General features: G+C 41.2%; 1 protein-coding gene and 1 long non-coding RNA gene across 11 annotated transcripts in view; one reads left to right on the top strand and one right to left on the bottom strand.

Annotated features, from left to right (window-relative positions):
• The window catches only part of GREB1L (GREB1 like retinoic acid receptor coactivator), a 268,506-nt gene extending 248,177 nt beyond the window's left edge, over positions 1-20,329 (top strand). For 9 of the 10 annotated variants that reach the window (XM_032311193.1, XM_032311192.1, XM_032311189.1 and 6 more), the window contains 9 exons: positions 73-212; positions 2,407-2,568; positions 2,718-2,922; positions 10,395-10,560; positions 11,472-11,699; positions 12,626-12,767; positions 13,641-13,841; positions 16,662-16,800; positions 18,150-20,329. In XM_032311193.1, the coding sequence (XP_032167084.1) occupies positions 73-212; positions 2,407-2,568; positions 2,718-2,922; positions 10,395-10,560; positions 11,472-11,699; positions 12,626-12,767; positions 13,641-13,841; positions 16,662-16,800; positions 18,150-18,313 (1,547 nt within the window). In that variant the 3' untranslated portion in view covers positions 18,314-20,329. The remainder of the gene's footprint in view (positions 1-72; positions 213-2,406; positions 2,569-2,717; positions 2,923-10,394; positions 10,561-11,471; positions 11,700-12,625; positions 12,768-13,640; positions 13,842-16,661; positions 16,801-18,149) is intronic. The other variant, XM_032311198.1, reaches the window with a different exon arrangement.
• Positions 823-6,071, bottom strand: LOC116572310. The gene is made up of 3 exons (XR_004278214.1): positions 5,968-6,071; positions 926-928; positions 823-835 (listed from the first exon to the last, which is right to left on the bottom strand). It is a non-coding gene; the product is annotated as an uncharacterized LOC116572310 (long non-coding RNA).
• Positions 20,330-21,715: the final 1,386 nt, after the last annotated feature.

Raw genomic sequence — 21,715 nt, 5'->3', positions numbered from 1 at the left:
TGGGGGACATTTTTCCCAGGAGTAGGGGCTCCATGCATATCATGGCAAGGTTTTTTGCCCCTTGATACACAGAAGCAATAAAGGATGCCAAAGCCGAGGAGCCCAGGAAGCGAGGAACGGTGTCCATGATGCTGACCAAGTACGCGGCCTACAACACCTTCCACCACTGCGAGCAATGCCAGCAGTACATGGACTTCACCTCTGCCTCCCAGGTGTGGCCCCTTGTCCTTGCCTGTCGCCCAACGTGGATCTTGTGAGTCAGGACTGAAAAATACGGCTCCCAGTCTTAGGCCCTAGACAGAGGACACCTCATTTACGAGATGGAGCTGCTCATTTGTGAATAAAATGTGGGAAGCGTTTAAATTAACATTACTGTAAGCTTATTAGGATGGTGGGCAGGGGGAGAAGAGGGAGAGAAAGAAGCTTGAGTTTTAGCCTCTGAAGTCATTCCATAGAAATGGTTCCATTTGTCCCGTTGAGGTTAGCTTTTATCTGTGATCCTGAAAAAGATTGGTGAGAGGGTTGTTGACAAAAATGGTGCTCTTACCTAACAAGTCCACAGGGTGTGCCCTTTGAGCTGGGAACAGGTCTGCTGATCTGCACGGACAAGTCATATCCTGACTCCAGTGTGGAGTGATTTTGATCACTAGGCATACAGAGGAGTCAATATTTATCTTTTATTGAGAGAGGTAGAACCACAGAAGATGAGCCAGTACTCCATAGTCTTTGGCTTCTTCTTGGCCAGAGCATCTATAAACACAAAAGGTGGGAAAGGCAGCAAATGACAGTAGTCCAGAGCCCATGTGGAGGATAAGTTCTATGTTCCTTTCTCCCACTTTACGTTCTTGATTTTTATGGCTTGGTTCTGAATGCCTAGAGAAGCTCTTCCCTCCCATAGGACATGCTGATGAGACTTCCCCCAAACTTGCTTCTGGTCTGAAGGACCAGGTCTTTACCTTTTTCCCAAAAGGTGCTAGAAGGGATATACTGAAAAACTGGATTGATCATTCTGCTCTCCTAATACAAGTTACCTTTTATGTCCCATTGGACATTGTGTCCCATTGGATGTCCCATTGGGCATCCCATTTTATGTCCCATTGTTTTCTTGGTGTTCTTGAAAACTTTTGGTGGGCCAGTTTATAATCAACTCACAATGCTTTACAGAATAAAGAAGATTCAAGGCCCCAGTCTATAAATCATAAGCTTTTAGAAAATTATTAAAAATCCTCCATCTGTGTAGTTAGTTTCCATGATTGTAGTACTCACTAAGTAGTATATTCCCACACTTGTGAAGCAGAATGAACTAGAATTTAAGGAAAGAATTACAATACTTTTTTCCTATGAGATGTAATATTTAGGTTAAAACTCTTGGGAAATCTGCCTGATTTCTAGCTGCTGCTGAAAACCGATGCTGTCGTTTCATGAAGCCCAAATACTGTCATAAAGACCTTTATGTAATTATTCACTAAGATGGGTTACTGAGAGAGTATGTGAACTTTATTGTTTTTTTTAAAGATGTATTTATTTATTTTCAGAGGTGTAGGGGCAACAGGAGAGGGTAAGACAGAATCTCAAGCAGACTCCATGCTGAGCAAACACCCCAAAGAGGGGCTCGCTCCCACAACCCTGAGATCACAACCTGAGCCAAAATCAAGAGTCTGATGTTTATCTAACTAAACTACCCAGGCATCCCAAGTATTTGAACTTTGAAGCAAAAATAATTTATTTTTTTAACTCTACACTCAAATTGGAACTTGGACGCATGGCCCCAAAATCAAGAGTCACAAGCCATACTGACTGAGCCAGCCCAGGTGCCCCAACTTTCTGGCGGTTTAAAAAATAAATCAGATTTATATGTGGTCTTTTCCTGGAACCCAGAGTTCTAGGCTAAGTGACTATTCAAACTTCGTCAGCTTCTACTATAGCTAGGAAAGATGGGGTCACAGAGGCGTTTTAGTGATGTTGGCCCTAATGTTTTACCTAGAAAAATGTTATTTATTTAACCTGACTCACTTAAATGAAAGTGATTTTCCCCCTATAACTGGGCACCTTTGAAAATGTTCAGAGAGCAGGACATCCCACAGGGATATCTAACCTCTGCATAAAACCGAGTGGTAGCGGTTCTAAGAACATGAGGAATGCAAAGACGGTGCCAAGCAACAGAAACTTCTCCACCCTCAGGGAGGCTGTGTAGGAGGCAAGACGCTTGGATCTCACGTCACTGATAGTGACTAAAAGATGAAGCATTTGCCTTTCCTGCTCTTCTGATGTTGTGGGCACCACCAGCTCTGGTGGCCTAGAGAAGATCAGCTCAGTTTGCCTCTCTTAAAAACAACCTTAATGACTGGTCTAGGAGTTTGCAAACCATGAGCTCACATCCCCTCTCTTCCTTCTTTACAAACACAGATGTCTGACTCCACTCTTCACGCATTCACGTTCTCTTCCTCTATGCTGGGAGAAGAGGTGCAGCTCTATTTCATCATTCCCAAATCCAAAGAGAGTCATTTTGTCTTCAGCAAGCAGGGCAAACACCTGGAGAGCATGCGGCTGCCCCTGGTGTCAGACAAGGTGGGTGACGGTGTCTGGATGCCAATGTTGCTCTCAGACCAACAGATCCAACATACTAGACTGGGTTCTCCAAACTTCTTAAATCTAAGGGTTTTAATTTCCCTTTTTGGTCTCTGGTTCTTTTTTTTTTTTTTTCCCCCTTTCAACAGAATTTGAATGCAGTCAAGAGCCCTATTTTCACTCCTTCCAGTGGTCGCCATGAGCACGGACTCCTAAACCTCTTTCATGCCATGGAGGGCATCAGCCACCTGCACCTTCTGGTGGTCAAAGAATACGAGATGCCTCTGTACCGCAAGTACTGGCCCAACCACATCATGCTGGTGCTCCCTGGGATGTTCAATAACGCAGGCGTGGGTAAGGGGCCCCCGGGGTGCGGAGAGGGACTGCAAGATCAAGGGACCTCCATTCTCCGCACGGGAGACTTCCAGAGGTTCCCCAGCCTCTAGAAAGAATCCTATCCGCCGGACCAAAGGACTTTTGATTCTCCTTTAAAGTTGAGTTTTCCTTTCCCTTTATCTTCAGTTTAGCAGAATTTTAACTTCCAGGGGCTAGTAGCTGAAGAGGTCACTGCTAGATTGAGTGTTCCGGGAAGGGCTTGGGATTCTTCCCAGAGTCGGTTGCCAATCTTCCAGGACTGAGCCCCTTGTGGCGGGAGTGGAACAGTGAGGAGGAGGGGAGCTAGCACCTCACTACGGTCCAGAGGGATCTAGAGGTGTCCCCGAGTCATTGCTAATCATTTAAAGGCACGTGGCAAGTTCTAAGAGGGGGTCCTGTACAACCAGAAATTGGAAGCATCATTACTGTGTATGGCAGTCATCTTAAAAGTACCTGGACAAAGTCCTTCCCACTTTTCCCCATGGAGTTTAAGAGCAATGGGCTGAGTCATCAAAGGAGCACATGGTTATCTGAGCGCGTGACCGAGCTGTGGAGGGAGGAGACCTCCATTTGGATTCAGAGCTGTGTGTCTGGTCACTTCCCGCATCGTAGTTCTTAGCCGTATTCCCCATCCGCTCCTGTGAGTGTCTGCAGTCTCCGTAGGACTGAAGACCAACAGTTGCTCATTGACACTTTAGAGGGATGTAGGAACATCCTGCCCAGAAACAGAGAATACAGAGGAGGCCTGAGTAGTTTCTCTAAATCTCTAAATCTACGCACCTCTCCTCTCCAGGTTCTCATCTTCTCTTGTCCCCGCGCCCGGCACCACCACCACCCCTGCCCCACCCACTGTCTCTCCCTCCGCTGATCTGTCCACCTCTCTCCCTTCCTTCTTAAGTCTCGTCTCTTGTTCCCCCTTCCATCCCTTTTCATTTCCTTAAAGTTTAGCCTTAATATGGGATTAAAATATTTTCAAAAACTAGTTTTGAATATGATTCTATTTTCCATTTTTTTGACCTTACATCAAGTGGATTAAGGTTTTTACATATTCCTGGTCATCTGTCCTCTCCAAAAGCACAAATCCACAAACTAACTTGAATATTTCTCCATATGAATATGATCCTCAAATTACCCCCCCCTTCTGTGCTTTACCAGTCTTTAGGTGAATTTCCTCATCCCAGATCTGAATGAATTTGCTTAATGGCAGTTTTGCCATTTTTGCAATAATTTGAGGAGAAACTAACATATATGCCAATGACATACATGCAAACTATTTTTAATTTTTTATTTTTTATTTAGAAAAAAAGCATAAAATTTACCATCTTAGCCATTTTTAAGGGTCCAGTTCAGTAGCATTCACCATATTCATATTGTTTTGCAACTAATCTCCAGAACTCTGGTCAGCTCACAAAACTCAAACTCTGTATCACGGAAGATTAACTCCTTATTTCCCCATTTCCTGGCAGCCACCATTCTATTTTGTGTCTGTAAATTTGCCTACTTGAGGTATGTCATGTAAGCTTGATCATACAATATTTGTTCTTTTTAAATTTTATTTATTTATTTGACAGAGAGAGATCACAAGTAGGCAGAGGCAGGCAGAGAGAGGGGGGAAGCAGGCTCCCCACTGAGCAGAGAGCCCGATGCGGGGCTTGAACCCAGGACCCTGAGACTATGACCCGAGCCAAAGGCAGAGGCCCAACCCACTGAGCCACCCAGGCGCCCCTTTACAATATTTGTTGTGTCTGAGTTATTCCCCTTAGTAAAATGTTCTTTTTTTTATTATTAACATTAATACATTATTTGCTTCAGGGGTACAGTTCTGTGAATCATCAGTCTTACACAATTCATAGCACCCACCATAGGACATACCCTCCCCAATGTCCATCACCCAGCCATCCTATCCCTCCCCACCTCCAGCAACCCTCAGTTTGTTTCCTGAGATTAAGGGTCTCTCATGGTATGTCTCCCTCCCTGGTTTCATCTTTCCATTTTTTTCCTTCTGTGCCCCCTATGACCCCCCTGCCCTGCCTCTCAAATTCCTCCTATCAGAGAGATGATAATTGTCTTTCTCTGATTGACTTATTTCACTCAGCATAATACACTCTAGTTCCATCCACATCATTGCAAATGGCAAGATTTCATTTCTTTTCATGGCTGCATAGTATTCCATTGTGTAGGTGTGTGTATGTATGTATACATACACATATTTATGGCATATACATATATATGGTATATATATATATATACACACACACACACCACAGCTTCTTTATCCATTCATCTGTTGATGGACATCTAAGTTCGTTCCATAGTTTGCCTATTGTGGACAGTTCTGCTATAAACATTCAGGTACATGTGCCCCTTCGGATCACTACATTTGTATCTTTGGGGTAAATACCCAGTAGGTGATTGCTGGGTCGTAGGGTAGCTCTATTTTTAACTTTCTGAGGAATTTCCATGCTGTTTTCCAGAGTGGCTGCACCAGCTTGCATTCCCACCAACAGTGTAGGAGGGTTCCCCTTTCTCCACATCCTCTCCAACATTTGTCATTTCCTGACTTATTAATTTTAGCCATTCTGATTGGTGTGAGGGGTCACATTGTTGTTTTGATTTTCATTTCCCTGATGCTGAGTGATGCTGAGCACTTTTTCATGTGTCTGTTGGCCATTTGGATGTATTCTTTGAAGAAATGTCTGTTCATGTCTTCTGCCCATTTCTTGATTGGATTATTTGTTCTTTGGGTGTTGAGATGGATAAGCTCTTTATAGATTTTGGATACCAGCCCTTTATCTGATATGTCATTTGCAAATATCTTCTCCCATTCTGTCAGTTGTCCTTTGGTTTTGTTGACTATTTCCTTTGCTGTGCAAAAGCTTTTGATCTTGATGAAGTCCCAATAGTTTATTTTTGCCCTTGCTTCCCTTGCCTTTGGCGATGTTTCTAGGAAGAAGTTGCTGTGGCTGAGGTCAAAGAGATTGCTGTCTGTGTTCTCCTCAAGATTTTGATGGATTCTTGTCTCACAGGTCTTTCATCCAGTTTGAGTCTCTTCTTGCATGTGGTGTAAGGAAATGGTCATTTCATTCTTCTGAATGTGGCTGTCCAATCTTCCCAACACCATTTGTTGAAGAGACTGTCTTTTTTCCATTGGACATTCTTCCCTGCTTTATCAAAGATTAGTTGACCATAGAGTTGAGGGTCCATTTCTGGGCTTTCTATTCCATTCTGTTGATCTATGTGTCTGTTTTTGTGCCAGTACCATACTGTCTTGATGATGACAGCTTTGTAATAGAGCTTGCAGTCCGGGACTGTGATCCTACCAGCTTTGGCTTTCTATTTCAACATTCCTTTGACTACTTGGGGACTTTTCTGGTTCCATATAACTTTTAGGATTATTTGTTCCCATTCTGTGAAAAAAAGTGGATTGTATTTTGATAGGGATTGCATTGAGTGTGTAGATTGCTCTGGAAAGCATCGACATTTTTTTATCATTATTTTTTAAAAATTTTATTTATTTATTTGACACAGAGAGAGATCACAAGTAGGCAGAGAGGCAGGCAGAGAGAGAGATGGAGAAGCAGGCTCTCTCAGGCTGAGCAGAGAGCCTGATGTGGGGCTCGATCCCAGGACCCCAAGATCATGACCTGAGCCAAAGGCAGAGGCTTAACCCACTGAGCAACCCAGGTACCCCAGCATCAACATTTTAATAATGTTTGCTCTTCCAATCCATGGGCATGGAACATTTTTCCATTTCTTTGTGCCTTCCTCAATTCCTTTCATGAGTGTTCTATAGTTGTCTGAGTATAGATCCTTTGCCTCTTTGGTTAGGTTTATTCCTAGGCATCTTATGGTTTGGGGTACAATTATAAGTGGGATCAACTCCTTAATTTCCCCTTCTTGTCTCCTTGTTAGTGTATAGGAATGTAACTGATTTCTGTGCATTGATTTTATATCCTGCCACTTTGCTGAAATCCTGTATGAGTTCTAGCAACTTTGGGGTGGAGTCTTTTGGGTTTTCCACGTAGAGTGTCATGTCATCTGCAAACAGTGAGAGTTTCACTCCTTCATTGCCAATTAGAATGTATTTTATTACTTTTTGTTGTCTGATTGCTGAGTCTAGGACTTCTGCTACTATGTTGAACAGCAGTGGTGATAGTGGACATCCCTGCCATGTTCCTGACCTTAAGGGAAAAGCTCTCAGTTTTTCCCCATTGAGGATGATATTTGCTGTGAGCTTTTCAATATGGCTTTTATGATACTGAGATGTCATGGTGAATAATCCTTTTAATGTACTATTGGATTTTATTGGTTAGTATTTTGGTTAGAATTTTTGCATCCATGTTCATCAGGGATATTGGTCTGTAATTCTCTTTTTTGGTGGGGTCTCTGTATGGTTTTGGGACCAAGGTAATGCTGGCCTTGTAGAGTTTGGAAGTTTCCCTTCCATTTCTACTTTTTGAAACAGCTTCAGAAGAATAGGAATTATTTCTTCTTTACATGTTTGGTAGAATTCCCATGGAAAGGCATCTGGCCCTGGGCTCTTTGTCTGTTGGGAGATTTTTGATTACTGCTTCTTCAATTTCCTTGCTGGTTATGGGTGCTCAGATATTTTAAATCTTGATGCAGTCCAACTATATGTTTTCTTCTTCCATTGGCTATGCTTTTGGTGTCCTATCCAACAAATCATTGCTACATACAACAGCAAGATTTTCACCTGTTTTCTTTTAAGAGTTTTATAGTTTTAGCTCTTATAGTTGGATCTTTGATCCATTTTAGTTTTATATAGTGTAAGGTAATGGTCCAGCTTCATTCTTTTGCATGGGAATATCAGTTTTTCTAATACCATCTGCTGAAGAAATTGTCCTTTTCCCATTGAATGGTCTTGGCACCTTTGTCAAAAATCATTTGACTGTACAGGTCCTTAGGGCTGGGCCCTTACTGCTGGGCTCTGCATTCTTATCCCACTGGCCTATATGTCTTTCTTTATGTCACTACCATATTGTTTTGATTACTATCATTTTACAGTAAGTTTTGAAATCAGCCAACTATGAGATTTCCAACTTTGTTCTTTTTTCAACGCTATTTTGGCTATTGAAGGTCCCTTAAGATTCCACATTAATTTAAGGATGGATTCTTTTTAAATTTCTGTACACACATAAATCATTAAGATTTTGATAGGGATTGCATTAAATCTTTGGATCACTTTGGATAATATTGACATCTCAACAATATTACGTCTCCCAATCCATGACCATGGATGTCTTTCCATTTAACCATGTCATGTTTACTTTTTTTCAGCAATGTTTTATACTTTTTTATGTACATATCTTTCACATGCTTGGTTAAACATATATTCCTAAGTATTTTATTCTTTTTGATGCCATTGTAAATGGAATTGTTTTCTTTTTTTTTTTAATTTTATTCATTTATTTGACAGAGAGAGATCACAAGTAGGCAGAGAGGCAGACAGAGAGAGAGGGGGAAGCAGGCTCCCCGCTGAGCAGAGAGCCCGATGTGGGGCTCGATCCCAGGACCCTGAGATCATGACCTGAGCCGAAGGCAGAGGCTTTAACCCACTGAGCCACCCAGGTGCCCTGGAATTGTTTTCTTAATTTCCCTTTTAGATTATTGTTAGTGTATTGAGACACAACTGACTTTTTGTTTTGTATCTACAACTTTGCTGAATTCATGTTTATTATTTCTAACAGTTTGTATGTGTGTGTGGAATGTTTATGGCTTTCTACATATAAAGTCGTGTGCCTACAAACAGATAATTTTACTTCTTCCTTTCCAACCTCAGTGCCTTTTCTTTTTCTTGCCTAATCACTCTGGCTAGGATTTCTAGTACTGTGTTAAATACAAGTGGCAGTGGTACAATGGAATAATCCTTGTCTTGTTCTATCCTAGAGGAAAAGCTTTCAGTCTTTTACCATTACAATGTTAGTTGTGGGCTTTTCATATATGGTCCTTACTACATTGAGAATAAAAAGTATTACACAAATGTTCATGGAAGGTAGATTTTCCTTAATCTCTAGTAGTACGGTTGATCTATTCAAACTGTTTTTCTGGTTCCTCCATAGATCTAATAGCTTTGTTTAATCTCTTCATTTCATTACCTACATTTTCATTTTCAGGTAGCCCACTCATATAAAATTTGGCTGTGATGAGTATCATCTTCTTAATTTTTTTAAATTCTAATTCCAGTATAGTTAGCATATGGTGTTATGTTTTAGATGTACAATATAGTGATTCACCAATTCCATATATTATTCAGTGTTCATCAAGATAAGTGTACTCTTAATGCACTTAACCTATTTCACCCAACCTCTACCCCTTTTCCCTGTAACCATCTGTTCTCTATAGGTAACTGTTTTTGGGTTTTTTTTGGTTTGTCTTTTTTTCTTCTTTTCTTCATTCATTTTGTTTCTTAAATTCTACCTATGAGTAAAATCATGTGGTATTTTCTTTCTCTGACTGGCTTGAGTTACCATTATTTATAATAGCCAAATTACAGAAGCAACCTAAGTGTCCATTGATATATTAAAAAGGATAACAATGTGGCATATATACACAATGGAATATCATTCAGTCATAGAAAGAATGAAATCTTGCCATTTGCAACAACATGGATGGATCTGATGATCATCATCTTCTTAATAATCTCTAATACTAAGTACTTACCACATGTTAGACGCTGTCGTGAACACCATACAACAATCCTGTGAAGTGGACATTATCATTGCCTTCTTATAGACGGAAAAGCCAAGGCATAGGGGATTTAACTTTTTCACTGTCACACGGCTAGAAAGTGGTGGAACCAGGATTAAATGTTACTAGCTTGGCTCCAGTCTTTTACTATACCATACCGCCTCTTGCAAAAAGCCCATCTAGGGAAAGGATGCCAGTTTCCAGAATCTTCTTCAAAGAACACTGCTGTCGATCTCCTAAAGCAGGGGATACATTAGTATAAGCAGCATACCCACTCAGCGCAACCCTGGCTACTCGCTAGAGCAGGACATGCAAGTGGCTGCTTCTAGGACTGAGAGCGCATCTTACAGCTTTAAAAGGAACAAACCAGTTATACGCGTTTTTCCTCTACATGGTATCCTTTTTCCCATCAGGGAAACTGGATTCTTGTAGTTCCGCTTAAAGTGTAGTGCATGAATCATCTGCATCATCAAAGACTGCTCTGGTTTTTGGCCTTTTATCAGACTTAAAGTGCAACTCTGATGATGGGTTCCAGAATCAGCATTTTAAACAGACTCCTCCTTATTTTTACTCATTTGAGAAGCACTGCTCTGAACAATTCATTGACCCTCCCACCCTGCAGGCTCACCACTTGAACAGGCATGCCTTGGAAAGAAGGTTGTCTGGGGTGGCGGGGGCGGGGTGGGGGGTGTTGGGTCAAGCCTGAGTGAAGGAGGTACAGCTGTGGTTATGTTGCCTTCCAGGTGCTGCCAGGTTTCTCATTAAGGAGCTGTCCTACCACAATCTGGAACTGGAGAGGAACCGCCTGGAAGAACTGGGAGTTAAACGCCAGTGTGTCTGGCCTTTCATCGTTGTGATGGATGATTCGTGTGTTCTGTGGAACATTCACAGTGTTCAGGATCAGAGCAGGTAGTAGTACTTGCCAAGCGGTTCTAGGGAAGTATTACCTAATGCTGTGAAGAAGATCCTTTCCTTGGCTATAGTCATGCATGGAAGTAAATGAGAGAGGTGCAGCTTTCCAGAGCAAAACAATGATTCAGGAGACTACCCTCACTAGCACTCTCTTCAATTCATAGAGATTCAGTGTGCCATTACACTCCTGGGCAATTTCTGCATCACGGCTTTGGTCTGCTATAAAGTTTTATAACGTCTACTGGCTCCTGAGTCAAACCTGCTTTTTAACCCCAGCTCTGCTCTGTAACTACCCAGATGAAAAGGGAAAGTCCTTTAATCTCTGTCTCAATTCCCTCACTTCTGAAATTAGGGTTGAGCCAAAATCAGTGGTTCTCCTTCCTAGGACAGTGGTGAAAATGGGTCCATGAGGACCAGGAAATGCTCTAAACCTGGAGAAGTCCTAAGCAATAAATGGCCCCAAAATACAAGTAGCTCCCCCCACCCCGCCCCGAAACACTTCCAGGTGACCTTTAGGCCCTTCTGGCTCACACATTGTGTCTGTTTCCACTTGCGGGTATGAAGCCAGTGATGTTTTCAAATATTCCTTTGTTACACCATAATTACCAGAAGTATACCTACGTGCTTCTAACCTTCAAAATGTGCTTCATTTTGAGATGGGATGGCTTTCTTTCTCTGCCTTAACATGGTAGGCCCTACCCCCAAGACAGCTCCCTTAAGTTAGCAATAACAGGCAGCATGAAAGAAAGCTAGGCTTGACCTTCTTTTCTATCCCAGTCTAATATAAAGTAAACCAGCTCATTTTATCCTTTACAGATATTAATACTGTATAGTAGTGTCAGCCCTTAATAAACAATCCTCAGTAATAGTTACTGATCTCGTATTTAAACCAATTTTACATTTCATAGCCAGCCCATGGAAGCAGGAGTTTCCAGTAAGAATGTGTCCTTGAAGAGTGTCTTGCAGCATATTGAAGCAACACCAAAAATCATCCACTATGCAATCCTGGGCATACAGAAATGGAGCAGCAAGTTGACTTCTCAGAGCCTGAAAGCCCCATTTTCTAGGTGCCATGTGCATGACTTCATTCTCCTTAACATAGACTTGACTCAGAATGTACAGTATGACTTCAACAGGTAAGTCAGGCCTCCTGGAGGAAAGTAATCCTGGCACCTACTGGTTGCTTCGGTCCAACTCTGACACCTATAATGGGTCTACTCCTTTGATTTGGTCTTTGAAAAACCAAGAATCTCCTTTTATGGACAAGGAGGGGGAGTGGATCACAAGCCCCAAAGTGCCCCTTCATAATCCCTTAAACTGACCCAGACCCTTAAAAAAACAGGAATTACAACATGAAGGGCTTAGAAAACCTACTTTAGCTATCCCATTATTCAACAAGAACTAAAACAGGGAGAAAAACTATTACATCAACACAAATCAGTGTGTGGACCCATAATCCATTGAAGGTGAACTCTTTCATCCTCAGAACTTGGAAGTTAATCCTCTTCCCTAAATGTTAGTAAAATCCAGAGATTTGGATCCTTCAGGAAGGGCCAGCAGGCCGGAATGAGCAGGCTAGCCCTGGTCTTGCCTCCTGAATAAGTAACATCCCCATCCTAGAAAATCCAAGATGGCCAAGTGAGGAATGTCAGGGATCATTTAGTCCCTCTTAGGTCAGCCACCACCTCTGTAACTATTAGAATATGCTGGAGCTGTTTCATGTTGTTTGCAGCCAGGATTTTTAAACTGGGAGCATGTCTGTGTTCATTTCCCACAGGAGTATATAGAACGTGCAGTCCTGTTTCAGTTCAGGAATGCCTAAGGCCCCTTTGGCATCTTGGCCCCTTTATCTGGGCCAAAGCCATCTCACTTTCTCCTCCTTTTAATGACTGCAGTGCCCAATTTAGGGGGTTCACAGGCCAGTGCTAAGAGGACCAGCCAGCTCCAGAAGGCAAGGCTGATTCTGAGTCTGTCTCCTAACAGCTATGATGCATCTGTGTGTGGTGAACATGGCTGGGATGTGACAGATAGTCAAAGACCTATCCCTGTGATTATGATTCAGGTATTTCTGTGAAGATGTTGACTTTAACCTGAGAACAAACAGTAGTGGCCTGCTCATCTGCCGCTTTAATAACTTCAGTCTCATGAAGAAACATGTTCAGGTTGGAGGGCAACGGGACTTTATCATTAAACCAAAGATCATGGTAAGTTTGCAAGCTTGATTCTACTGTTGAAAGTTAAAACAGTTTCTTACCAGTACTTATGTGGCACTGGCATTAAGCCCTTGGCACTTGACTGGAAAGTGAGATAACATAAGGGAATCAGTTCTTTAAACCACTGAGCCACCCAGGCTCCCCCAGAGAACCAGTTCTTAATGCCAAGTTTGCAGTCTCATTCCCCTTACTGAGGATTCACCCAGAGCAAAATGGAACATGTGAAGTCAACAGATCTACCTTTCTTTAGACTTAAGGCCTACCAATTCCATCAAATCTCAAGTTTCAAACTTAACATTCTCTCTTCATAAACTGGCAAAATTAACATCTTTATATTCTTTAATACATAAGTGAAATGTAAATTAAGATGCTTGTCTGTTCCTTTGCCATTTTCTAAGAAAGTAATACCAATCAGCACCTGTTGAGAGTAAATTCCATGGACCTAACCAATTTTTCTAAGAGATTTACTGGTATCTTATCATTTATAATATGTGATTTCCCCCAGTGGAGCTTAGAAACCTCTTTGCTTTTATTTTTTGGATCTGATGGGATGGGATTTAACCCGTCCACGTCCAGCAGCACTGAGAAAGGCGTCCTGTGGGCCTTCACAATGTTGCTAAATGCAGTAACTTTTAAAGAACCCTACATTTCTCCTTCCCTTGCTGTGTGTTGTTAGACCCAACCTATTCCCAAGGGGAAAGAACTTTCTCAGAACCTAGAATGACACACTTATGTTTAGCCCTACCATCTGTCACTGTGCTACTGCTCTTATTTGGGGACTGTTAGTATGCAATGCAGGTTTTCCTTGCCTGTTTCATCCAGTGACAGACATATTTCCCATGATAATCTTGGCTCTGATTTCAGGTGTCAGAGAGCTTAGCACCCATCTTGCCCCTTCAGTATGTCTGTGCTCCCGACAGTGAACATACACTACTGGCAGCCCCTGCGCAGTTTCTCCTGGAGAAGTTCCTTCAGCACGCTTCCTACAAACTCTTCCCCAAAGCCATCCATAACTTCAAGAGTCCTGTGTTGGCCATTGACTGCTACCTTAACATTGGACCAGAGGTAAAGGGAAGAGGGCTGGTACTGTGCTTTTATCTACTTCCATCCATCTCTCTCTCTCTCTCTTTTTAAGATTTTATTTGAAAGAGAGAGAGAGGGAGAAATCACAAGTAGGCAGAGAGCGAGCTGAGCAGAGAGCCTGATGCAGGGCTCAGTCTCAGAACCGTGAGTTCATGACCTGAGCCAAAGGCAGAGGCTTGACCCACTGAGCCACCCAGGCACCCCAACTTCCATTTCTTTCCCATTTTAAATTCTAAATGGAGACAAAATAGGAGCCTGTGACCTACTGCAAAGGCTCACACAAGATGTGATGGCAACTGTCCCTCCCCATACCTACTTCAAGCTCTCCACAGTGAGCTAGTGAAGACGCACAGCTTAGCTCAAAGGTCAGTTCCACTGAGCAGCCTACCCATGACTTCGGACAGAAGCAGTTATCAGACCATCTTATAATCACATGATGTTTCTCCACAAGACACAGTTCTTCAGAGGTACACAGTGTCTTAGCCACTGTTTTAAGCAGAAGAGGAGCTCCGTGACTGTTGAACAACTTAGGGGATCACAGGAGACCCTTAGAGCTGTCACTTCACTACTTTCTATTCCTGAATTTTTCTTTTCCATTGTTTCCTCATTTTCCACTCTTTTTCTTGTCTATCTCAAGTTCTCCATCAGTTTTAGTTTTTTAAAAAATCTGTCACTTACACCTTTAGACCACCGATGGCCTTTGGAACTTTAAGGACTTCCACCACTAAGCTTTCCTCTGACTATTAGTATTGTTTTAAAAATATTTTATTCTATTCATTAACATAATATACTCTTAGTAAGGAATTTTTTTTAAAAAATGAAAGGTATAAAGGAAAAAAATCACTTGTAATGGGAACAGTAATATTTTGGTAGACTATTATTTCCTCTTTGGCTTTTTTGGTGCGTGTATTGACATACACAATTTTTCAAACTGAAATACAACTGTATTCAATTCTGAAAACATTTTTTTTGAAGATTTTTTTTAATTTTTAAATTTATTTTATTTTATTTTATAATGTATTTTTATCCCCAGAGGTACAGGTCTGTGAATCCCCAGGTTTACACACTTCACAGCACTCACCATAGCACATATCCTCCCCAGTGTCCATAACCCCACCCCCCTCTCCCAACCACCCCCCTCCCCCCAGCAACCCTCAGTTTGTTTTGTGTGGTTAAGAGTCACTTATGGTTTGTCTCCTGAAGATTTTTTTTATTCATTTGAGAGAGAGCGTAAGTTGAGGGCAGGGGAAGCAGGGAGAAACAGGCTCCCTGCTGGGCAGGGAGCCTAACGTGGAGTTCAATCCCAGGACCCTAGGATCATGACCTAAGCCAACGGCAGAAGCTTAACTGAGCCACCCAGGCATCCCCTGTGAACTGATTTTTTTTTTTTTTTAAGATTTTATTTGACAGAGAGAGATCACAAGTAGACAGAGAGGCAGGCAGAGAGAGAGAGGGAAGCAGGCTCCCCACTGAGCAGAGAGCCCGATGCGGGACTCAATCCCAGGACCCTGAGATCATGACCTGAGCCGAAGGTAGCGGCTTAACCCACTAAGCCACCCAGGTGCCCCCGTGTGAACTGATTTTTAATTCAAATAGCATAAACACTTTACATCCTTATTCTTATGAAATTTCAGTAATCTACACTGTGGGTTGGACCATGAATTGTAGAATTTTAGAGGTAGGAGGAACCTTAAAAACCATCAGGTGTAATAGTGCCTTTTATGGTATCTCCAAAATCCTCTACCCCAGGGTCCAGGGCTCTAGATGTTATTACATATTAAAGACTGCGTTGTGTAACAACAGCTAACACTCACTGAATACCTACTTAACATCTTACAGTATTTATTCCACAAAACAGTCCTATGAAACAGGTACTACTGTTCTCTCCCCAGACAAGGGACTGAGGTATGGTAAATGAAGGAAGCTGCTCAAGGTCTCCTACTAGCTACGAAGCAGCGAAACCTGTATTTGGAGCCAAATGGTCAGGTCCACATATTAAGCCATTTCATTGTTCTCAAGGTCTCCCCAACTATCTTATTAACCCTGTAATTTCTGTAAAGTTATATTCTGTACATGCAAGCCATACTGAACTAAATTTTAAATATCACCCACCCTGGGGCACCTGGGTGGCTCAGTTAAGCATCTGTCTTTGGATCAAGTCATGGTCGTAGGGTCCTGAGATTGAGCCCCACATTGGCTCCTCCTCTCCCTCTGCCTGCCGCTCCCCCTACTTGTGCTCTCCCAAATAAATAAAAAATTATGCACTCTTGGGGGTGCCTGGGTGGTTCAGTCAGTTAGGCATCCAAGTCTTGATTTCAGCTTAGGTCTTGATCTCAGGGTTTTGAGTTCAAACCCCACACTGGGCTCCACACTAGGTGTGGAGCCTACTTAAAATCATGTACCATTTGAAGCTTCTGTCTGATTGAAAATTGAAGTTCATGTAAATGAAAAGCTGATTACCTTATTGATGAGAATAAACAATTTCTAATCAAAACATTTAAATCTCAAGTATGTCTTTGTGTGGAAGGCAGTTACATGGAGAGGCCTGTTTTGTTTCTTACTACTAATCCCAACTGTCCTTCATTAAGAGAAACAAGACTTAAATAGATTAAAACTTGGCACATTAAATAAAAGAGCTACAGAGTTTAAATAACCAATCTATTTAAGTTTCAATAAAAGAATTTACCTCCTTTACCTTACCCTGAAATAGCTAAAACGGAAGGTACTGGCTCACTCAGCTAAAGTATAGATGTTTTGCTTGCTTTTTGAAATGCCCACGCTATGTCTGCTTGATGATTCCAGGTGGCCATATGCTACGTCAGCTCCAGGCCCCACTCCAGCAATGTCAGCTGTGAAGGGGTGTTTTTCAGTGGACTTCTCTTGTACCTCTGTGACTCTTTTGTAGGTGCTGATCTTCTGAAGAAATTTAAGTTTCTAAAAGGTAATTCAAATTTAGTGCCTTTTGCTTATGAATGCCATTGTTCCCCCAGATAAAACAGGGAGGTGAAACATATAAAAAAGCACATTCACAATAATTTTTGCCAGTAAGTTAAACACCTTGCTTTTAAACCAGGGCCACAATTTTCTTACCTGGGGCAGGGGTGGAATCAAGTTGTGGTTAAGTCAGGGCAAAAACGCAGACACAAAGCCAGAAATGTGACCACATTGAGTTTGGTTTTTACCACTATTAATTTCAGAAAGGAATGATGCGATGTAAGCAGAAATAATGCTTCTCAAAGCACCTAATTTTAATAAAAATTAGGTTAATGAGTTGTAATTCTGGTATAGAAGCTAAAGTTGCTTCAACAGGTGTGTACAATACAAAAGAGATCTGCCTAAGAACAAACTGCAGATTAAGCACCACAAATAATCATGACAGGATGACCTCTGAGGTCAGTGAAGAAAGTTAAGACTCAGAATATTGTGCACAGGCCAATGTGGAAAAACAGTGTAGAGTTTTCTCAAAAACTGAAGATAGGATTAATCATATATCCATTAATTCCAGTACTGGGTACTCACCCAAAGAAAATGAAAACATTACCTCAAAAAGATACATGCACCCCAATGTTTACTGCAGCATTACTCACAACAGGTAATATATGTAAGCAACCCAAGCATCCCACCATAGATGAATGAATAAGGAAGATGTATTTATATACAATGGATTAACTCCACCATAAAAAAGGGATCTTGCCATTTGCAGCAGCATGAGTGGGCCTACAGGGTATATAATGCTAAGTGAAATAAGTCAGAGAAAAGACAAATACCGTATGATTTTACTCTTATGTACAATTTCAGAACAGAGGATATTGTGTATGTATGCATAAAATGTGCCTGGAGCAGTGTGGGGCAAGGGGGCTGCCTCCCAGGGGACATCTGGCAATAGTGGGACACATTTTAGGTTGCCGCACTGGAGGGCGCTGCTGACATCTAGTGAGTAGAACCAAGGATGCTGCTAGACCACCCTACACGAACAGAACAGCACCCCCCCCCCCAACAAGATTACCTAGTGTTGCTAAGGCGGAGAAGCCCTACACTAGAGACACAGTACACTAGTTTTACCATTGGTTACCAGAGGGCAAGGATTTTTCACTTTACACTCTTAAACTGAATTTGTAATACTACTTACTCAAATAGAAAATAAAATTATTATGAATGATTGTGATAGGCCACTTACCTACATGTTGGTTCTCAGATGTGTTAGCTTAGAGGATATAATCAGGAAAAAATGGTATGTTCTTTATATTTCAATCCCTGAGCCTAACATGCATTTCTGCATTTCTTCTGAAGGTGCTACCCTATGTGTCATCTGCCAAGACAGAAGCTCCTTACGCCAAACAATTGTCCGCTTAGAGCTAGAGGATGAGTGGCAGTTCCGCCTCCGGGACGAGTTTCAAACCGCTAACAGCAGTGATGACAAGCCCCTCTACTTTCTTACTGGCCGCCACGTATGACCTTTTGAAGAGACCAAACACAGCAAAGGGATGCCTAGGTGGGGTGGGGCAGAAACAATTACTTGGGATTTTTTTCCTTTAAGGTACAATCACTGTGGAGCAAAGTGCAACATATTTGTTCTCCAAAGAAATCCACCCCTCCAACCCCAATCTGACCCAGGTCTTTGGGGCTATCATTCTCTTTCAGTTCCACTGTCAGGACCTTAAATTCAGGTTAACTCCACCCTAGGCAGTTATGCAATTACTTAAGACATGGTCTGCCATGGGAGCCTGAGGAGGACGTACTTGGAGAATGAACATGGAGTTTGCATTGTTTTTTCTACTACACTACGTTAGGGGGAAAACAGACTCTCGGCATTAGCTAGTCTGAATGTGTTACGAGACTCACACCGTTGGTGTGGAATTAATTGAAGATTAACGTTTGAGGCCTGAACCCTCAGTTTCTCTTCAGATCTGTACTTTGGTACAGTATTACTCAGGGGTCTGAAATGATAGAATGTAGAAGATATTTGTATTTTAAAAAAAAAAAAAGAAGTAGCTTTGTCTTTCTCTGTGCAGTGTTAGTTTAAGATTTATAATCTTATATGTATTGAAACTTTTGGCAAAATTTCCACAGGAGTTAAAAGTTTACTATTTAAACTGAACAAACAAATCAGTAAATGCAGAGCAGGCGCTGTATGCATTTATGCAGCTTCTCCTTGCTGAAATTCCTTTGCTTTTTACATTCTTTAAAAATGTTTCCCGTCTCTAAGCACAGTATGTCTATGAGAATATGGACCAGCATTTAATCTTGAACAAGGAGAACCTAATTCAGTAGTTGAGCCCATTAAAGACTGTTCAGTGGTCACCCCATCCCCACCCTGTTTGGCTGGAACGAAGTAGCCAGCACCAGGAAAGCTACACATCAGGCTGCGGTTCTGTGTGGAGTAGAAGTAGTTCGTTTCCTTTCAGGGCCTCAACCAAAGCTTCCTTTAAAAGACACTGAATGATTATCACCTACCTTATACCGACAACACCACAAAAATTGATGAAATGGGAAACAGAGCCAGAGAGAGAGATATAACCAGTTTTAATCCTACCAGTGATTCTCTTGTAAGAAGAAAGAAAGATTCCATTACCTAATGTCTCTGACTCAGCTAAAATCAGCAGGGGGTGTTTGTTCAATATCAGCAGTGTAAGTTTCTACAGATTTCTCACCAATATATTTTAATCAAAAACAGACTTTTAGAAAATGTCCTAGAACCAATGAAGTCTATTAGAAGTTCATGCTTAAATTAGTTATCATTAAACAATCTCCTTCACATTTTTCTTATTAGCCCGTATATACCACTTAAAATGGCCATTTTTACTTGAATTGATGTCTTATCTGTGGCCTGAAACTACTGAAAGGGGCTGACTAAGCCTGCATTTACTTAAAACACATGATGTTAACTGACCAGCTTTATTAGCTTATGATAACAAGGAGTTTACAATAGTGAAAAGATGGAATGTACTAATCTGAAAATGGTTTGCAGATCTCGATTTTAATATAGCTACTTATGATGCTTTAAATGTATTTTGAAATGAACAATTCCTTTAAACCCCATTTTTAAAATTGTCCTTCAAAGAGAATCTGCCTTATGTATTCTTTAAAAATACTCCTTAATTTTAGTACAGCAGAATTTTTGGTGAAGAGGTACGTTTTGAAGCAGGTTGCTTTAGAAATGAATGTATTTCAATTGTTCCTGTTTTGCTGAAAGGGCCTAATGCAGATGATATCAAGAAACCCACTGTTTGTGCAATATTCCAATAACATTTACTATATAGAGCAAATAAGATACTTGAAATAATTCCAAAACAGTTGTACCTGGGGCAGATGGCTTCTCAGGGTTTCTTCTGGCTTTAGGGCTTCAAAGTCTAAAGTGTGTTTTTTAAAGTAGTAACTTTAGATGCAGGTACTCCATGGTACTCTGAAAAATCAAGTAACTAATCTCTTAAATACTACTTAACCCTATAGAAGAGAAATGCCAGAAAAAAGCCAAAGGACCATCATCACCCCAATGATGAAGAATTCCAACTGACCTCCCTATTCTTTCCAATGCCTGTAATCCTAAGGTCTGGATCTTTAAAACTCACCTTAACAGTATAACTCTTTAGAAACGTTAGGTCCTTCTCCTTTAAGGATAAAATTGCACAAGCACAGGACACCATGATTTGTTAATACATACCTTGGTGTGTTCAGCTTCAAGCCTTGCCATCCTTTAGAACATTGTGGTATGAGTGTGTTTGCTAGGCCTGCATAATAACTAATCTATAAACCTGTTGAACTTTGTCATGTAGGATAGTTCACACAGGTTAATACTGAATGTAAACTAAAATTAGAATGAGAGTTGTATTCAGTTATTTTGGCTGTAACTTATGCAATTGCTTTTTGTGATTTTTAGAAAAGAAGGCACCTGTGTTACTTTATTACTGTAAAGTTTTCTCAACCAAAATTTGGTGAATTTCACTAGTTGGTCTACCTCACATTTTGTTTATGATTCTAAATTGTCTTAAGTTGTGTCTACAGTATGTTGTCCTTTTGTTTAATTTGGTGAATGTATTAAAATTCTCTCCCATCCCCCTCCCCCCGCCCCCCGCAAAAAAAGAAAAAGTTTGTTTTCTTTACACTAATTTTCTGGTATGTTCAAAACTGGAATGAGCTCCCTACCACTGGCAACGTCCAAAACAGATACGAAGTCCACATATCACAAGTTGGATAACTCGAAGATTTGACAATTCTGGCCTAAGAATTTAAGAAAAGTTTTAAATATATGTTGAATGAAAATCTGTAGCTTATACAAAGAAGATACACACACACACACACACACACATATGAATTATCTACATACCATGCCCATTTGCAGAGTCCCACATTAGGTAAGGATGACAGACATATTAGCAATACTCAGAGTTGCGGGGCGCCTGGGTGGCTCAGTGGGTTAAAGCATCTGCTTTCAGCTCAGGTCATGATCTCAGAGTCCTGGGATCGAGGCCTGAGTCAGGCTCTGCTCAGCAGGGATGCTGCTTCCCCCTCTCTCTCTGCCAGCCTCTTTACTTGTGATCTGTTAAATTAATAAATCTTTTTTTTTTTAAGTGTTTTTTTAAAAAAAGAAAATAGAGTAGATCCACAATCTTTTATAAATGGCAACTACACTCATTCTGGTGTCCTCAGAACTTTGTGTTGCAAAAACTATGTAGTATGACAGGGTTAATCTCCAATTTACTTCCCAACTGCCTACTTTTAAGAATAACTTCATTATTCCAGAAAAAATGCCTTTCAGTTCTATTATGTAAAGAGTGCTCAGTACAGTAGACTTTGATAAAGAACCATGAAAACATTCTTCTAGGCCAAGGACCCCTGGCCATTTACCTCAGGAGGGG

This window comes from Mustela erminea, chromosome 13 (assembly GCF_009829155.1).
Source record: "Mustela erminea isolate mMusErm1 chromosome 13, mMusErm1.Pri, whole genome shotgun sequence".
Taxonomy (NCBI): Eukaryota; Metazoa; Chordata; class Mammalia; order Carnivora; family Mustelidae; genus Mustela; species Mustela erminea.
This window is presented reverse-complemented; position numbering and strand designations above follow the sequence as displayed.